This window comes from Etheostoma spectabile, chromosome 23 (assembly GCF_008692095.1).
Source record: "Etheostoma spectabile isolate EspeVRDwgs_2016 chromosome 23, UIUC_Espe_1.0, whole genome shotgun sequence".
Classification (NCBI taxonomy): Eukaryota; Metazoa; Chordata; class Actinopteri; order Perciformes; family Percidae; genus Etheostoma; species Etheostoma spectabile.
Window position 1 is genome coordinate 7,956,541 of NC_045755.1, and position 19,691 is coordinate 7,976,231.

General features: G+C 40.6%; 2 protein-coding genes across 7 annotated transcripts in view; one reads left to right on the forward strand and one right to left on the reverse strand.

The window, feature by feature from the left end:
• Positions 1-2,248: 2,248 nt before the first annotated feature.
• Positions 2,249-14,782, reverse strand: ppp1r3aa (protein phosphatase 1, regulatory subunit 3Aa). The gene is made up of 6 exons (XM_032504850.1): positions 14,577-14,782; positions 10,219-10,274; positions 8,168-9,047; positions 6,890-6,948; positions 6,682-6,773; positions 2,249-6,192 (listed from the first exon to the last, which is right to left on the reverse strand). The coding sequence occupies exons 3-6, from the start codon at positions 8,944-8,946 to the stop codon at positions 2,920-2,922; spliced, it is 4,203 nt and encodes a 1,400-aa protein (XP_032360741.1). The 5' UTR covers positions 8,947-9,047; positions 10,219-10,274; positions 14,577-14,782; the 3' UTR covers positions 2,249-2,919.
• Positions 13,226-19,691, forward strand: part of foxp2 (forkhead box P2) — a 104,238-nt gene continuing 97,772 nt past the window's right edge. The window contains exons 1-2 of one of the 6 annotated variants that reach the window (XM_032504852.1): positions 13,243-13,626; positions 14,816-14,951. The gene's annotated coding sequence lies outside the window, so the exon portion shown is untranslated. Of the gene's footprint in view, positions 13,627-14,815; positions 14,952-19,691 lie in introns of all 6 variants that reach the window. The other 5 variants (XM_032504858.1, XM_032504854.1, XM_032504855.1 and 2 more) reach the window with 5 other exon arrangements.

Consider the following 19,691-nt stretch of genomic DNA (forward strand, 5'->3'; position numbering starts at 1 on the left):
AGCATTCCGGGATGGGAGAAAAACATGCTCTGGTTCATTGACATTTCTTTAAACCAATCACAATCGTCTTGGGCAAAGCACGGAGCCTCTGCAAAATAGTCTCTGGAAGGACCTTGTTTTGGTGGGATGTGTACGTTCAAAGGTTTTTTTAGTCACGCAACAGAACACTCAGATTAGACAGATAGTCTTACTAGCTGTCTGTCTTTAGTCTGCAGAGATCTGAGGAGCAGTTAACCATAGTCCTTGTCAATCCACTAGAGTTTAAAATTCCAACACAAAGAAATCTCAAGGAAACGGACATGCATTGGGCGGAATTTCCATAGACAGTAAAATAATGGACAAAGCCACGCCGTAGACTTGCAACGGAGACCAGTGAAGGATATTAGAAGCACTTTTCCGGTGATGACCGTCAACTGAGCTTGATGACGTAGATGTGACATGAGCAACATGTCTGAAAGTTGTAAATCTTCTGGTGGCTGTGTCAAGAGAAATCTCAATCATTCCCGATCAGCAGAGACGGAGAGCATAGGTAACATATACCTATAGGAGATAACATAGGCACAGGCTAATTATTGCTAACAAAAATGCTAGTTAACATTAGTAATTAAACTAAAACAGCTAATGTAAGCCAAAACTGTCTGCAAGCTTCTCCTGTACTGTACAGTAATTTGTCAACTATGTGACATTAAGTCTCTTGGTTATGAAATAATCGTTAGCCAATTTTTACAAAAACGTGAGATACAAGGTAATGGAGCCTTTTATACAATTTTGTGTGTCTGTAGAAATAAACAACAGACAAATAGTCTTTAAACAATTCAAATGTAAAGTTATTTATTGGCTTGTTAGCAACGAAATGACTCCATAGTAAGTACGCTTTGCGGAGGCTGGCTTACCCCCTTGGGAATTTCCTGAGGCACTGGAGCAATGCCGGAAGTGGAACGTCATGGATATAGACTAAGGTGACGCTAACATTGTATCCAGTAAGCTTTACAATGACTTAACATGTAGGAGTTCAGTGTGTGTTGTTTTGTTTTGATAACACGCACTATTGTAATTAATACATATGGTTAGATACAGAACACGTTGTTTATAGACTTATTGAGCAGGTTATTTTTAAAGGGTGATAATAACCTTGGGGGCAATTTTTAAGTGCTCTAAAAAGGTGTAAAATGATAAGGTGTTAAAAGCAAAAGCTAAAGAATAAAATGCATAATATACTGTTTACATGCGTGTCAAATACATTATAAGTAAGTAGGTAATTTCACTAATTGAATTTGACCGTATCTGAAAATAGACCAACAGAATCTTGTGAAAGGATTAAAAACGACTCTGTGTAATAAATAAAAGTTGAGTGTAATGATAAAAGAATGTGTTAACATAGGTAAATATTGTGTGCAAATAGATCTAGTTACTTTCTCTGCATTCATCAATGAACATTTTGATCTGAATCCAGTTATATCCTGTGAAGTATCATGAAATACACTACATGTACAAATTGTTTCCTAACCTTTTTTAACTTGAGATTGGAAAAAAAGTTATTAACATTTAAAATATTGAATCTAAAGTAAAAAATGAATTGTATACTGGAAAAGACAAAAATAGTTTTTCTTTTATTGAAGAAAAGCAGGGAAAGAGAAATGTTTCAAATCTCCAATGCCCCACAGTTACAGACATCCGTCTACAAGCATCAAACACAAACACACTGTTCACTCTTGGTGCATTGTAAAGTGGTATTGGGCCCGTAAACACTGCAAATATACACTACTGTTCAAAAGTTTGAGTTACTGGGGCAGCCTCTAGCTCACCCAGTAAGAGCGTTCGCCCCATGTAGGCTGAGTCCTGCAGCGGCCTGGGTTTGAATCCAACCTGCAGCCCTTTGCTGCGTGTCATCCCCATCTCTCTCCCCCCTTTCCTGTCTATCCACTGTCTCTAATAAAGGGAAAAGCCCCAAAAATAATCTTTTAAAAAAAAGTTTGGGGTCACTTACAAATTTCCATTCCACTCCATTATAGACAGAATACCAGCTGATCTGAGTGGGGGGCTAAACTTTATTGCAACATCTACATTGCCCATTATCAGCAACCATTTATCCAATGTTCCAAAGGCACATGCTGTTTACTAATCTGATATAATTTTAAAAAACTAACTGAGAAAACATTGGAGAACCCTTTTGCAATTATGTGAGCATATAATGTAATCTGAAAACTGCTGCCCTGGTTAAAAAAAACAATGCAACTGATCTCAGCTGGTATTCTGTCTATAATGGAGTGCAAAGAAAATTTCTGAGTGACCCCAAACCTTTGACCGGTAGTGTACAAACACACACATTGTTTACACTCAATCAACACATTCAGCAACAGGTGCTTTCCCATAAAAATCTAGTACTTTTATTGAAATTTTAATGTTGAATTGCTCAAATTAATTTGAAGTTTATTTGAAAAGATAGATTTGTTTGTTGATTTGATTCACAAAAACCAAACCCCCTTCGGATATACTAATTCAGTGGTTTCCAATTCTGGGTTAGGGACCACCACAAGGGGCCACAAGAAAAACACATCAAAATTCATTAATGAAAACACTCTTTAGTTGAACTGGTTATAACCAGTAGACTTGCAACAAATGACCAGGGGTCACAAGTAGACACCGCTTTGTTTGAAGGGGTCACAAGCAGAAAATAATTTGGAGCCACTGCACTAAACTTAGAGTTAGAAACAACAAAATATAAAAACACAGAGCCAAACACACGCTACGAGTGATATGTGTAGCATTTTGTTTTGTCGCACCTGTTCTTGTTGCCTCCAATCATCCTCACAATGGTCTTGCCAGTCTGAATAAACAGTAGAAAGATATTGAAGGCATTACAATTCATTTAACAGTGATGTACTGATGTTTAAAAATACTACACACAGCACTCTCGGCCTATCCCACCATCACCTTGTTTGTTGCCACTCGATGTCTCTTCCACTTATAAAACCACCAGCACAATGAAAATACGTAGACCGCAAAGAATGCTGGGAAATCGTAAAGGAAAACAGTGAAGAAGAACCCAACAACTAGAAGGATGCAGATTAGAAGTCTGGTGATGTGACTGAGGATGTATAACCCACTCCAACACACAACACTATTGGACTCTTTTAATTTGTCAGAGTACGAACTCAGATGTTTGTGAGATGGGCGGGCTGATCCACTTAAACTCTTCCTGTGGGTGACTTCATAGTCTTCTATTTGTCTACCTGTCTCCTGAAGGGTGACTGATCTTTCTTTTATTTGAGTGAAGTCTTCCTGATCCTTTGGAGAGCTTTGGGCTGATTCAGTCAATGACTGAGCAGCTAAATTGGGGGTGAGATCTTGGCCGAGATGAACACTTGAATTTAAATCTGTCTGTGATTCTGAGAGGAAGTGAGCTTCTTCTGCTGTGGTGAGTGACTGACTCTCATTTGGGGAGTATTCCTTGCTCCTAGTGGCTACGGTTTGCTCTAGGCCTTGACCAAGACTTAGGTTTTGATCTGTTGGTAGTTCTATCATGGAAAATACATCGGAATCAAAAGCATCATTCAAATCTTTTTCAGAAAGAGGAAGACAATCTTGTGTAATATCAGGTACATCTGCCTGCTTGCCCTCCATTCCATCAACAATATCTGTGTCTCTATTAGAGGCCTGTTCTTTCTGACCGAACACCTCTTCCCAAATCCCTCTGACCAAATCTTCTCCAAATCTTTCTATGAACATCTCCTTCAATCCCGACTCGATCACTTCAAGTGCTGCAGTATTTTCTGCTGTAATAGGGTCTTTTGTTCCCTTTGACATTTTTTTATATTCAACATGTGGAGAGCACTCAACTTCTGCTGACAACTCTCGTCCTTTCAATTCAGCTGGTGCGTTCCTCCTCTTCCCCTGAGGGTTCTCCACATTACCCATCAACTCCCCCAGCACTTTTATTTTCAACTCTCCAATACTTACCATCTCGTCTTTGTCTCTCTGACTCATACCTTCCTCTGTTCTTTCTAATGTCTCCGGTTGGTGTTGAAGTTCTGTTGAAGTGTCTTTCTCAACAAAGTTCTTCTTTGCAATAACTACATCTGGGCTTATTTCATGGCCTAAGTCCTCTTTCTGACCCTTCATATCATCCCCTGAATGACTCCATCTCATTTCTACCACCTCCATAGGGTTTGGGTTGCATTTATCTGTTGGAAAAGGCCTGCATGTATATTGGCCAACTTGGAAGATCTTTTTCATTTCCCTTGATTCCACGTTGTGTCGTATCTGTGCTGCTGGGTTTATTTCCTGTTGCTCCTCAATTATTCTATCCCAACTCAAGATTTTTCCTTCCTCAGTCATATTTGACCCTAATAAATGTCCACCTGTTTCAGAGTTCAGTACATTTTCCTGTATTTGTGTCAATGTTGAGTCATCCTCCTCTTTCTGAATGCACACTTCTTCTCCTGCTTGGATTGGCCTTGTCAGTTTATTAGGTACTTCGGAAATTATTGCTGTGTTTCTCCTCTGCAATGATGAATTGCGTTGTAAAGCTTTGTCATTATGTTCCTTATTTAATACCTGAACAGGTCCCACTTTTGCACCAATTAGTCTCTTTGTGTTATTGTCGCTTATTGTACCATAGGAAGTTTCCACCTCTGTCTTTTTGAATACTTCCAAGTTTTTGTTATTTGATGCAACATCTTCACTCCCTGATTCATCCAATTTGAATTCACTTCGAATTATTTGGCTTTGCCTGACATTTTCCTCAGACATTTGGCTTGAATTGGATTCATCTGCATTTGTCTGTGCAAATCTTATTTCATTTTCATCGCTCTCATCCTCCTGTAATGGATTTTCACGGTTTTGCTTTGGCCTGAATTCCTCATGTTTCTTTTCATCTGCACATAACTGGGAGATTTCACACTGTTCTGTTTTGTGTGGCCTAAATATCTCCTCATCTGTAGATACTTTTTTTTCCGTACATTCATTCATGATCCCTTCCTCCATCCCTTGTCTGGATGTGGAAAAGACAAACCTCTCCACATCCTTTTTCCCCTTTCTGATTGTCCCTCTAAATGCCAGCGTGTCTTTTGTGACATTGTGTGCGGTTCCTGTAGCCTCCCCTTTCCTGCTGGAAGAAAAACCCTCATCCAGTCTTGCTCCCTGTGAGATGCTATCAACAGCGGTGGCATTCTGAGACTCTGGCATTGCTGTCATATCTGTTGTCTGTGACTCCCCTGAGCTTTTTACTAAGTCAGCTCTGTGTGGTATGAATGTCTCATCTCTTCCTATTCCTTCTGCTCTTCCTATTATTCCTTCACTTTCCTGCTCCCAGATCGCATGCTTGTGAAACTCAGTTGAACTGTCAACAGAGCCCTTGGACACAGCCGTTGCCCCCTTGAGGCAAAATTCCTGCGGAGTGTCAGTTACAGACGTTGATTGTGACCTTTGGGATGCATCTTGTGTCGCTGTGTCATTTCTTGGGCTGCTGACACTCGCCTGTGCTGGCTGGTGGTTTTCCGCGTTCAAGGTTACATTAGCCAATGATATTTTGCAAGTGTCTGACAGCAGCTGACATACAGCTGAGGTGTGTGCATGTAAGGTGGTGGGTGTATCCGTGCCCACCTGCATTTCATACTCTTCACTGCTTGCTGCATATCGGGCATTGGGCTCTTTATCATTTGAGGGGGACACAGACGCTGCTGTCTGCAGCCACTCTGACTCTGGAACACCAGAATGGTCCGTACAGCTCGGCCCATTAAGAAATGCCTGCCATGCATCACGCACCGAGGATTCTTTATCGGTGGTATTATCTGTACCATTACGAAAGGTCTCCCACATATCATTGACAGAAGGTGCATCTTCTATATTTTCCTCTGACGCTTTTGACAAGGTCTTTTTAGCTCTTCCAGGCCAGACGTCATGCATGTCAGCAGCCCCCCACTGATGGGCTCTGTCATTGTTCCAGTCCAGTGTAAGCAGGGGAATCTGGTGGTAGGTGAGCACCTGTGGACTCTCGATGGATTGTTTCTTTTGGCATTTATGGAGAAAGCTGGCAGAGTCACCCCACGAAGTTGGCAAAGGCTGAGAAACTTTCTGGCCATTGGCTGAGTCATGGGAATACGCCTTTGGTACTTGCTGCCTCCTTTTGGAGAAGAAGTCCTTCACACGTGCCAAACGTTCTGCTCTCTGTCTGCTTTTTATGCTATCCACCTGTCAAAAAGGCCAAAGATCAAGCCAAGTGTTAATGCTTGAACTACTTGAACTATAACCAGAGGCTGCCAGTGTTGTTAGTATTTACGATCATCAGCTACTTTACAAATACTGGCTTGTTGAAAAAAATTAATGCAATAGCCAATTCATTTAATATTCTTTGATATTTAACATTACTGTGATGATGCAATATACTGTAAAATTGCTGAATCCTCAGTATATTAGGCTATTTTTGTTTACATTATCAGCTTTACTGACACTGAACACTGCACATTTTGACATGCATTGTTGGCTCAGGCATTGTATCTTTGCAGAAACAACACACATACTTTCTCACTGTATTTACAGTTTATATCTGCAGTTAGAGACCAGCATTGATTGTGAGTTGTTTTGTTGCAAGTGGTGGTTCTGGGTGGTGTTGGTGTTTCATTTTGTTTCCCAGACTTCAAGGAGAGTCTGTTCCTCCAAAAGATGATAAATGAACCTCACCAAGGGTTTTTGTTCTTTGTGGTATAGTAGTGATTGTGTAGCGGAGTTGTCCTTTCTCTTAGCCTCCTCTGCTTTATGTGTGGCCTCAGCTTCTGCAAAAAAAGGACAATCACAAGGGTCAAAATTAGCTTGCACACTTGCGTATACACACCCTTCATTATGTGTATGTATACATGCACATTTACATAAAAACATTAAGTGTACACACCTGCAGCAGCTGGTGATGTGTCACTGGTCTCAATGGTCTTTTCATCCGCTCTTGCCCTTCTGTGGTTCAAAATGAAGTTGGAATAACATTACATAAGCTCACATATGTTTTACAGCTATTAAATCAATTTCTTAGCGTTTTATATTCTGCTGTATTTTGAGTGGCTTAATTCCAAAATGCAGAATTTGTTTCTACAATTATTTGAATTCTGTTAACTCTGAACAGAGTTGTGATATGTGGGATGGTCAAACCATTCCATCTTTTCAAATTAAAAGAGCCACCAGCATTGACACCCTCTTTCCACTAACCACCTTGTCTCATAATATTTCAAGGCTCAGTGTTTAATTTGTCTAGTTCCCCTTTAGCTGCAGTATCTCATTTTTATGTATTATGTTTACTGAAAAGCAATAAAGAGGCGCTCAAATAAATGAATAACAATAAATCAATACATAAAAAAATAAATTAAGAGGGGGTCAGAGCTTTCACCTAGTCTGTGTACTTCAACAGACATCCTCATTACCTTGTTATTCTGTTGGTTTTCTTCATCTCACCTGTACTGTACCTGTACCTGCTTTGATCGTGAAACACAGTAAGAGGTGTACACAAAATAGCTGTAATCCTTAGTTCCATGTAGACATCACATATCTGTGCCAGCAGCATTTGAAACTGAGACAATTTTAATGTTTTTAATTTTGTAATGTGTTTGTCTGCTGTATTATCACATCTAAATATATTTTATACTGTAGCAAGTCAGTCCAGAATATGTATCAATACATAACTAGTGTTTGTTCCTGAAGCAGAAATTAGAAGCAATATGTGAATTGGAGTCAAAGAGGATAAAGTCAGCGGATCTGGCTTCCTGTGGCATGGTGAGACGTCATGGAAACCTGGACAGACACCTGACCTTAAATGGGCAATATGTGTTCTGCAGTCCAAACATCCATTACTGAAAAGTCACATAACGGCTTACTGTAAACACACAGTTGACTAATGAGAGGAGCAGCACAGTTTAAATAGACACCTGCATGTGTCAAAATCCCTGCCACAGCAAATTAGTTATTTGAGACCTTTTTTTGTTTCTGGTTGATTTATGCCAGGCAGTCGCAGCAAGAACTTGTAAATAGCTTTACTTAAGAAAAGTTTGCACTGATGGATCCAAAATAACCCTCCATTTTATGTGAATATGGATTATAGAATGCCATCTTTTGCCCCAAGTGTGATGTGACTTCCTTTGGCAGTGGCATGTTTAAAAAAAGATTAAGCATTAGGTTCTCTCACCGGTTAGCTTTGAGACAGCTCCTCTTGTTCCTGTAGCTGCTACTCTCCTCTTGCACTAGAGGCCCATGCTCCTTTACATGTCCTTTCTGGTAGCAGAACAGCACATAGTTCATGTCCTTGTTATTAGCCCAAAAGGTGCCGACTGAACATTCATAACGTAGACAGACCTCTACTCTGATCCCCTCTCTCTCAGAGGGTGGTACCAGAGTATACTTAAAAGTAAACCTGTCTGTTTTCCTATCACTGGATCCAGGCACGTATTCCGCCAACAGGTCAAAGTAGCTTGTCCAGCGATCCAGGCTCATCCGGACGTATACAGACTTAGTGAAGCAGAGGTTGACAACCCTGATGATGCCACGCAGTGTGGTTGTTCCTGGGAGGAGCTCGATGCTTTCAAGCTCAACCATCTGTGCTTGTAGCCTCTGTTCCAGCTCCTCTGGGGATGAGGGGACAATAAACAGACAGGACATGTAGTACTCCTCCAAGGGGTGTGTTGCCTCATTCTCAGGGGACTGGCTGTCTTCTACCTCTGTTACTTCAGCATTGTCAAACTCCTTAACCGACACAAGGTTGAGGCCAAATGCATCAGCAAATGACACCTTCCTCCGAATGACCTGTGGGGGCTCGGGTTCGGAGTCCTCCTCTGTTTCCTCGTCTGTGGTGGAACCCATGGGAGATGTGGCCTCCATTTCTTCCTCTTCCTGCTCCCTATTGTTTTTACTTTCCTCCTCCATAACAACCCTGTCTTCTTCCAAGGGCTGGATGTTCAGACCCTCCATTATATGCGGTGGTCTGAGAGGCAGCTGTCTGCCCGTCCTGCTGTTTGTCTGGCTCGGAGGGTGGCACAGACCAGAGTGCCCCTAGCCTGGCTACAGTGAAACTGTAGAAGGGAGAGCAGGGAGAGGACGTGACTTGACAGATGGAGTTTGGTTACAGCTGAACATTGTGAGTCTGAGCCAGGCCTATTAATAGGACACGTATAACTACACCAGGCCAGGTCAGTTATCCTCACACAATATGTTTGTTAGTTGCAAAATAAATAATGGGAAATATAGCTTTTATAATATTAAAGCAAAACTAGTATACAAACAGTCTGTATTTAGTGTCTATATTTTGCTCCTTCAAATGTGGAATTATTCCAATATCCAAACTACCATCTGTATTTAAACTTTAATATCCTTGTGGCATTATACAAAACACAATGGTGATTTGGAGGAGATTGGAATTTTGATCAGAGTGCAATGGTACGTATTATAGAGTGTCTTCTGGTAATTGTGGCCAGGTGAGAACAGAGACTGCCATTACTAGAATAACAGTATATCATTTTATTACCATGAGATCTACTTTGTGCATTTATATACAAAGCTGCCGTAGACTTTATGCCAGATGGAGATGCTTCTCACAGGAGTTGCAGAAATGGAAACTGAATTACCACTTGATGACATTATTCATTGGCTTGAATAAAATGCAGTTGCTTCTTCACTGTGCTCCAGACTATTTATTGCATTGCCATTCAATTTGTACCTTTTTGTTGAAGTCTGAATGAATTGTCGTAACTTTAGTAATCCCTTAACTTTTCATCTAGCACCATCATCAGGTCAGAGTTTTAATTACTTCAGATTGTTGGCACTTGACCAAATACCTGTATAACTAATGACATTTCCCTCATCTTCAGCTGTACTTTGTGTTGAATGCTAGTAAGTAGTCAATGTTAGCCTGCTAGTATGCTAAACTAAGATGGTGAGCATGGTAAACATCAGCATGTCACCATTAGTAGCATTTACTAGCATTTACCTCAAAAATACTTAATAAGTAACTGTACAATAAAATGCTCTAATTTCTCACATATAATCAGTTACACACATGAGAGCTGCTATCAAATATTGGCTATGTTTATCTAAGAAAACTATTCAGTTATTGATTTTACATTGTAAACTATTAGTCACACTGTTTTGGAGAATTTACATCCTGTAATGTAGTGCAGCAAGTTGAATAGACTTTAACTGGCAGGAAGTAAAGGACCCCGACTCCCCAGGACAATGTCATCCTACCTGCTGTAGGGGAAATGCTCCGGAGCTGATGGTGACCCCTGACGTCCATGTGCATACTGCAAAACAGAATAATAATAGTAATAATAATAATAATAATAATAATTTCCCTGTTGAGATCAGTAACGTCTTAAATTATTATTATTGCTGATACTGTGCTTGAAAGAACTTTGAGTTAGGCGAGTATTGACATCTGAGTTAGGTTATCTACAGATCCTCTCGTATCATTGCCATTGGAAGCAGGTTCACTGCATCTCAGAACAGAAGACTGAAGATTATTCTGTTCTTTGTAGTGAATGGAGTTCGTGTGTGCCACTGTCTCGGATAGGAACTCCAACTAATCCTAGATATGCAGTGTAACTATACCCCAAAATCCAGTTTTTCTTGTAAATAGACTTTAGTGCCGGATATACAATCCTTCACAGGTAGGTGAGCGGGTTTTTGTCATCAAAGGACCCTTTGTTCTATGTTTTGAAGCCACAGAGGTTCACTTTTTACTTTTAATTGCAGTTTAGGTCTGTAAATTGTATCAGAAATTCTGATTTGCAACATTTGTAAAGGCATAGATGTATGAATGAGTGTTAAAAATGCTATGTGTTTGTTAAATTCAAGAATTTGAAAGTTCATACTGTAAAAATGTAACAATGAATCCAACATGTGCTTTAGTTATTCTCTCTTTAGGTGTTCACATTTACTGTAAGGAAGCGGTCAAAATATCAGGAACAATTTGCACAACAAACTGCTCATCAAAAAATGATCAAAAAGCGTAATCAAGTCTTTAATAGTATCAACAAAAAATGTGTTTGCACCTGTTATTCTGTCGCCCCTTTGCATTTATTAACAGGACTCGTGTGTCTAATGTACAGCAGATGGCACTATGTGATCAGAGTAACCTACATCTCAGACAAGTGATCTTGCATTTTTCAGTTTGCACTTCTTTTGTGATAATGGGTTGTGCAGATAGTGTAAGAGAACAAAAAAATTCAATCTAAATTGAAAGGGAAAAAAATAAAAGTTCCCCTGTGTTATTTACAGTCCGTTGTTTCGTGTGTTTAACTTGGACAGACTGTTATTAGAATTGACCAATAGGTGGCAGCATACCACCACAATTTCATTATACTTGTTTTCCATTCTCATCTTCATCACTTCCCAGATGCTATTTCCTCCTACTCCATTTGATGGATTTTATTTCAATGGCAATTAGGATCTGTAACACAAACAAACACTAATATCCAATAGTCCAACTTATTTCACTTTAGGCATTGTAATTCGATATGCCTGGGCAAATTTTCAACTAGAACAATATCCCACTTGTTTTTTTTATTTCATAAAAATGTCACTGACTTTTTTTTTCCATTTTTAATCTAGGCCAATTTTAGGATAATTTGAATGTATTGTATGGCAACGGTGCATCATATTCCGTGCCTGCACACCAATGTGGGAACATAGTTTAAGGATTACACTATTATATTAATATGGACAATAATAACTAATAAGGAGATGTCGAGTATTTTATGTTTTATTCATAAAAATAAAAAAAAAACTCCGCTTAATTGACGCAATTTAAATTCACACTGGCACACTGAATTAAACACACCGGCAGCATGCTGTTTTTTTCATTTAAAACAAAACAAAAAGCTTCTTATCCATGCACAAATCCTATTTCTCACAATGAGTCGGTCATAATATAAATAACATGAAATATAGCATTTAAAGTGTTGACAGTAGAGAGAATAAGACAAGATACACTTCTCGCGTCTTACATTTTTAAAAGGTTGCCCCCAACCATTTCTTTTTTTTCAGTTGATGATAATCTGGTCATTCATTTCTTGACCGTGAACGTCTCAGCGGTTAGGAAAAAAAGAAAAAAGAAAATAAAAGAAAGACGAGACAGAATCAAGCAAAGCCTTTTAACTACTGCTGACTGCCTTCGGATCTACTATTACCTTGTGAAGGTATGACAAGAATGGATAAGACAATTCCTTAATTCAAATAGCCTACTTATTATTTTTGTAGGCTAATAAAGTAATTATTTAGCATTGTTTTTATTAGATAACATTTAGAATGAGGTGTAGTTAGTCTAAACTTGTGTTTACAGTAAAATACGAAGGCCTAATTGCATGCATTAACACCAATTTGTAAGATATGTACCGTTATTACAGTTATTGATTATCCATCGTTTACCTGTATCACTTCCAGACGATCATCAAGTCTTTTTGAAAATTGATTGAACTAATAAGGTGCATCTAAAATGTATGTAAAAATGAAGGCTGGTGTAAAATGTGTAACCAAAAAAAATGTACAGTTGAGTGTAGGCTACATTTTAAATCCGGACTTGACTGTCAGTGCTGTTTCCTGATTTACACAATCTCACATCTTCATTTTGCATTGATGTACTTCGTCGGGATTCATTTTCAACAATGGTTACATATTTCTATTGTGCAGAATATCATAATAGTCTTAATAGCATATGTGAGCGACGTACAGATATGACCGGGAAAACACACAACTTCCTGTATAAAAAAAAAAAAAGTTAAAGATTAGAAAAGAAAACCATGTCGGTCACTGTGTGGTCGCCATGGAGAAGCCATGTCGACCACAGAAAAAGTGAAAGTTACTGTTGAAAAATTGCAGCAACACTACGGTTATATTTATATAATGATATAATGACTTATTTTTTTATGTAGTTCCCACTTGCGGATGTCTTTGCATTGAAGCGACTTTTCGGTGATCTCAGATCCAGAAAACTTATCTTATGGTTAAGGACCGTCCCGTTACTGGTAGGCTACCGGTCCCCGACAACAATGAGCCTGTCCTACTAGAAGCTTCCTAACACACAACTCCCAACCCGCTTAGAGAAATAGGCAACCACACCGTGAAACGTTAGAAAAAGGAGACACAAACTTTTAAAATTACTTTTTGTTTACTTAGCAGGTGGCCCTGACGTCACACGGGGTCGCAGCACGCCCAAAAATAACAACACACCTCCGCGCACAAGCAAGTGCCTCCCCTGGGGGGGTTTCTAGTCCCAAATATACTTGCTTGCTGCGATACTAGCTTGATGTGTGTTTGAATCGTAACGAGAAAAAAACAAGCCGCGTCTTCCTCGCATTGCGCGTCATTCAAACGGGACTCAGTGTACTGCTTTTCCCTCTGTTGCATTAGTAATAACAGCGGCGTTGACGGGAGACAGCAGGAGAGAGTGTGTGTGTGTGTCTCCGACAGCGGTGCCCAGCGGAGGAATATTGAGCTTTTTATTTACTCTGCAGCTTGTTGTTCATTTTCTCTGCGTTATGGTGAACTTGTACAGTCACGTGCGAAGATCTCTGCAAACATAGAGGACGACGACTTCTCACCTGGTGTGTCCCTTTGACTTTACCGCGAGGAGAATATACCTGCCATTTTTTTGTGGTAAGTTTGTCTTCTTGTGGTTCGCCTATTTCTCCCCGCACTCTTTGACTTTTTTTTTTGAATTAGGAAGTGGACCGCCGGCCACAAGTTTGTTCTGTGTTATCCAGCGCTTTGCAACTTGACTTGCAACATTATTATTTACTCGTTGCGCGTGGACTTTTGTCGTGCTTTTTAAATTAGCGAGCACCTATTAAAGGCTTTTTTCATGTTGGACCTTCAGACAGCACTGTCCAAGCTTTGCCCGCTCTGAACGCTGAACACTGACTTTAGTTTCCTATCTGCATTTTGTGTTAACCTTTAGTCTAATTCAATGCATAAATGGGGCTTGCAAATTGTAGCCCATGAACGATTTTTATTTATCACCAAGTCATAAATGGCATATCTAAAGATGTATTTTAAAAGGCAATCTGTTCAGAACTGTGCTGAATTCGGTCAAATTAGTAATAACTGCCCTGTTAGAGTTTGATTTGGTCTAAATGCGTCTTTAACAACGTCTAATGTCAGACTACATCTCCATTAAATGTCATTAAAAGCCACTTTACTGTCTATTTAGTGTTTGCTGTAATCTATTGGTTATTGCTAAATTGCAGTAATTACTACAAACGTATGTAAACCGTGAACACATGATGTTAAATACAACTTGTTATATATCGCGTACTAAATCCATATGGCATCTTACTTTTCTTATTTATCAAATAGGCCAGGATTATTGCAGTTGTTAAAATACCTTTGGTATTGTAGCCATGGTAATGCAATGTGTGACATAAGGGTTGCATAGATTTATGAATCAGTCCTCAGTGTTTTTAAAATAGCATTGTCACAGTTTCTTTAGCTCAAACACTGAAAATGAAATGCAGTTAGAGTCAGAGCATAGGCTGTAGTTGTTTGTAAATTATCAATGCTTTATCTGCATGATCAATATCTATGACAATCAGCAGTCAACACCTTACCGTGCTTGCTTGCTCCATTTTTATATTCCATTTTTTTTTGTCCAGAAAAACAAACAGGGATGCTGGTAGCTTATCACAATTCATGATGACTGACCTAAAATTCTAATTAAGCAAAACCGTAAAAGCTCATAAAAGCTTCTGCTGAGTTCCTCTATGTCACTGTCTGTGTCTTGCCACTGTTCTCAGAGCAAATCACTATGGCCCAAAAATCAATACATGTAACTTTTTTTGGGGTAAAGAGAGACTAACGAGGTAGTGGGAGCTGCTGAACTCTTCGGGCCTGTCCTCTGATCAGCTTTCACCCCTGGATTAGCTGGATCGACCCACCTTGTTCGAGCCGCAGGGTGCACAGGTGTTCCCTCCTCAGTTATGCAGGTGTGGGCCAGTTCCCCCCTCACTCAGCAGCTCTCACTCTTCAAAGGCCAGGCGGCAATAAATGCCCCTTGTGAAATATGTCATTGACAGCGCACAATCAACCCCTTTGTTGAACTGCCCCTGTAATCATTTCTTAAAGCATGTTTAAATTAGTCCCTACTCTCTTGTTTACTTGTTGTCAGGGTGGCGTGTGCATTAGGTAAAGCCACTTGATTTTGTAAAACAGGATGTATTTTTTTTTTTCTCCCAAGGCAGTGGGAGAGATTGAGAGAGACTTTCCATTAGTCTCCCTCCAACACTGACCGTTGTTGGGAGCAGTGCACTTATTACCCCGACTCTCCCCACTCTGCGTCCATTTTTTGATTGCTGCATTTATCATCGGGTGGTCGTGCTCTACATTATGGTAATAGGAAAATGAATGTCCTCCACAGGATTAATGTGTATACCCTGTCATACGTTTCAATCATTTATCAATATTAAGATTCAGCTTTCAGCTCAATGAACATTGGTTGATGCATGGTTTTTTTATCTCAGATATGAAAATTGTTGCTTCCAGCTGAGCTGACGTGGAAAATGCATTGCAATTTGTTTTTTGAATTCTGAGAGTCCTGTGAAAACTTTGTGTGCATTTACTGTGCATGCAGAAACTGCTCAAACGGACAAAACGGGCAACATGCAAACTGGCAGATTTAGAATCGCATTCACTGTCCAGAAGGTGGATTTTCTGCACAGATCACATCAATACCGTTTTGAGTCAGAGTACTTCTTAGGCAATGAAACACTTTAAGATTAGCTTTTGAATTGCACCCATCCCCCAACACCTCTGTAATGAAACAGACTGCTCGCTCAACCCTTGAGGTGTTGCTGAATTTGGGGGGGGAAATGGGTAAGAAAAATGTAATGGGAGTGGTGCACCAGCTTCATTTTTCTAACCATCTCACTGAGCTCATCCGTGTACACAGTGTGCTTTCGCATATAGCTAACTTGGTCCTGTTACTCAGCTGAAAGGCAATTAAATGGCAAAAGCTCAGGTTTTATCCTGGTTAACTTCATAGAAATGTTTCCATGACAACCTCCATGCAAGTTAAAGCAACCAGAAGTGATCAAGTCCTTCCCCCCCCCCCCCCCCCCCCCCCCCCCCCCCCCTCCTCTCCTTCTCCCCCTCCCTCCCACTTTGGTTCCCTCCCCCCTCTCCTGTAAGAATGGAATTTGTGTTGACAGTTTTGGCCTTTTAATGGCACTTTTGTGCAGCACAAAAGTATTTGTTTACCAGGATCATATACTGCAAGCTGTCAGCTTGGGAGAGATTGACTTCTTAAGATAAAAGAGTGTATTACATGCTTAAGAGGCCACCCTTTTGCACTGTAATTATCCGCATCACAGTAATGATGTTTTGTGTGCCACAGTTACTGAGAATCTTGAGTCTTTACGCTCTGGGTCACTTCTTAAGCCTGACTCAACACTGTTGTGAGGGAGAAACGTTGTGACTCTTTGGCCGGAGAAAGCTGTGCAGGGTGGGGTCAGGGGATGAGGATTAGAAAAGAGATTGCAGGCTGCCCACACAAGGGTGAGATAGGAACTATCTGAGGAAAGAGTTCGTGACTAGCCATTTGTTTCATCTCAGTTCATAGTCACATGTAGAATTAGTTTGAGTTTACTTTTATGGCTCTCATGTTTGCTTGGCCAAGTTCAAAATGACTGCGGTTACATATTTACTCAGACCAAAACAATCAAGTGTCAAAATATCTCGCAAAGATTGTTTTGCAAATATCATATCTTACGTCATCATACTCCCTTCCAAGGATTGTAAAGCCACAAAAAGTGTAGCTTTTGGCTGTGTATGTGTGTGTATAACCTCGCAGTGTGTTGGATTCTGAAGTGGAAAAGGACATGTATGTTAAGTTCTAAAACAACCGTTTGGTTTGCTTACACAATATTTCTTTAGAGCTATGTAGGATAATTTATACCTTTTCATAAGGTTTAGAGTTCACCTCTTGGCACCATAGTCTTGACGGTGAACTTGTAGTTTAATAGTCTCCTGTTGAGCTGACACTCCAAGCTGCCATAAGCTTGGCCTGCAACACTTACTGACTTGTCAGTCTGTTTGTCCAATAAACTTATTGGAATCACAGTACACCAGCAACAGCCACAGACCTTTCCTAGTTGTTTTTTTTTAAACTGCCCTCAGTTTTTCCTTGTTGAGTTAACAATTGCATGTTTACTTTCTGGTCAGTGAGGTGTGAAGGCATAGCAGCTCTTATTCAAGTCACGGTCAGATGGACAGTGTCCTGGTGTGAAAAAAATGTGTTGGTTTTGGGGTCTTGCCCTGAATTAAAGATAGAGGGTCACTCATGGTAAAAGGCAAGGTCACTGTTGCTGAGAATGCATTCAGCCTTCGGCCTGTCATTCGTAAACAGTCAAACCTCATGTGAGACAGCACCGTGGGCTAACAGTGGTAGCTAACTCAACCATTGTTCAAAGGGCCTTTTTATTAAGACATCTCTGGCATCCTTTAGTAATGACAACATAATGTTATTGTTAGTGGTAGGTGTGATATAGATACTGTATGCTGCACATTTTACAATACAGGTAAAATGAGGAAAAACAAAGTGATACGTCTTTGGGTTAATTCCACCCTAATAAATGTCTGACAACCAGAGGGTAATGATCTGAAAAAAAAATGGATTAGTTTTTTTTAATGTATGCATGGCTAAGATAGCTGAGCTTTAGCCATACACTATTTATGTTTCTGACCATGATACATCAATACTTAACAGTTAGTGTGTTATTATCTGTGCCTCTCCAAGGACCTTCCCTCTTTACCCAGAGAGAAAGAAGGAGAAAATGTTTATTTCAAACATTTTGTGAGAGGGGGAAAAAAACATGGGGGGGGGGGGGGGGGGGGGGTGTGACAGTAACAGTTTTTGACAGGCACATTAGGCTGCAGAAAGAGCATCCAGCTCGAGGCTGAGGGCATATGGTGCTGCCTTCTGCCGGCGTAGCTCTAGACCAAGTTACAACACTCGCGCAGGGTCACGACTGTCTCAGGTTTGCTCCTTCTGTCTCCCTCATCTAAATAAAAACAGTAGGAAAAATGGAAGTGGGGGGTTGGGTGGTGGTGGTTAAAATGGGTTTGGCGGGCAGGGGTGTTGTACAGTAGCTGTGTCTTTCAGTAAAGGACAAAAGGAATGTTTCCAGTCGAGCCCTTTGGGCCAGGACACAATTTGGTCAAAAATGTGGAGGAGAGTCGTTTGACATTTTCAGAGATGCATCGCTGTTAGTGTGCGTTGTTTCAAGGCAACACACACTCCAATACAATGTTGCTTTCTGGCATGGTGAATACACAGTTGCATAGAACCTAATAGCAGTTATCTAGTGACTAGTAAGTATAGTTTAGTGATTTAATCTCCTTTCCCCATCTGAACACCCAGCTTGTGCTCTTGGATGGCAACCCCTAATCCTACTCTAAACAATGACTGTGTTTTCACCACATCGCCGCTGTTAGGTTTTCTACTCTGTAATGTGGAGAGGATGGACTTGGATAATGGGTAAGATGACGCAGGGCTCTGGTCTGAAGACATCGCATCGGTGGGAGGGTAATTACAGGCTCTCTGGATTTTCCCTGGATCACAGCTATAGGCCTCGAAGCTCAGCCTCCATTGCTACTCTCAGTGAACGAAATGAAATGGCCACAACATATGGAGGCAGCAAAACAATGGTTTATTTTTATGATATTTGATGAGTGGTGTTTAATTTAGATTGTCATTTCTGGCAAGTAGCAGGGCAGATGGTGCAGACTTGAGTGCCCATTAGAGCCTAAATACCTCCGGGCATCTGTTGGTCATAAACTTTTTTTTTTTTAGTTTTTTTTCATGCATGTTTTTTTTTCTCTTTGCATTTTCTCTCTTTAACACGGCTTGGGTCAAGAGGAGTCAAACCTGTTACAACACCTGTTTCTGCATATGCAAATCTGTTGTTTTGTCATTTCATTAGGCAAGGGAAAAAGACAAGGGTCCCATGTGGCTGCAAATGCGACTGGCACTGGGCCCAATTGGCAGGCTACACAGCAGAAAGATGCTCTAGGCGAGGTGAGGGGAGGGACGAGATGTTGGGTTTCTTTAGGAAAGCAACTCATTCATCGGATGCCTTCACATTACATCTCAATCTGAATTGTTTCCTAAATTTCTGACTCAAAGTGGTCTTGGAATTAAAGAAGGGCCCCCATTATCTGTCTTTGTCTTCACTAGCTGGAAGTGAATGACATGCCCAGTAGCCAAAAACTGGCATACACGTGTCTGGCACACGTAACACTCCTCCTTCTCTCGCCCCCCAGCCCCTTCACTGTGCTCTTCAACCCCCCCTTCCCCTTTCTCATCCCTTCATCATCTGGCGCTCTCCCGCAGCGCTCGCCTCTTAACCACATGTGCCAGTGCCGGGCCTGCTCTTGCTCTGGGGCTAATTGGTAACTGGTAAACTGCATGCTTGTTGGTGGGGGTCTCCCCTTCATCCCGGCACACAGCTACAAAGCAGGATGGTGGCAGTGGGTGGGTACAGATCATGATCTCTCCATGCAGTTTATTTGCGCTGTATAAGTCTGAAGATTGTCGGTTGTAATCCGGCCTGTGCTCTGAATGCAACAAATACACCATGAAATTAAAGGTTATTGCAGGAGCGTAATGCAAAAGCTCTGTTTGAGATTACCAAAGCTGTTTTCAGACCTGGAGAGAATGAGAAGGGGGG

Excerpts from the sequence above, each read along its gene's own strand:
- ppp1r3aa (XM_032504850.1), bottom strand. The coding sequence starts at position 8,946 with ATGGAGGGTCTGAACATCCAGCCCTTGGAAGAAGACAGGGTTGTTATG. Across the intron at positions 6,949-8,167 it reads AGCTGTCTCAAAGCTAACCG|AAGGGCAAGAGCGGATGAAA; the intron begins GTGAGAGAACCT and ends TTTGAACCACAG. Across the intron at positions 6,774-6,889 it reads CACATCACCAGCTGCTGCAG|AAGCTGAGGCCACACATAAA; the intron begins GTGTGTACACTT and ends CTTTTTTTGCAG.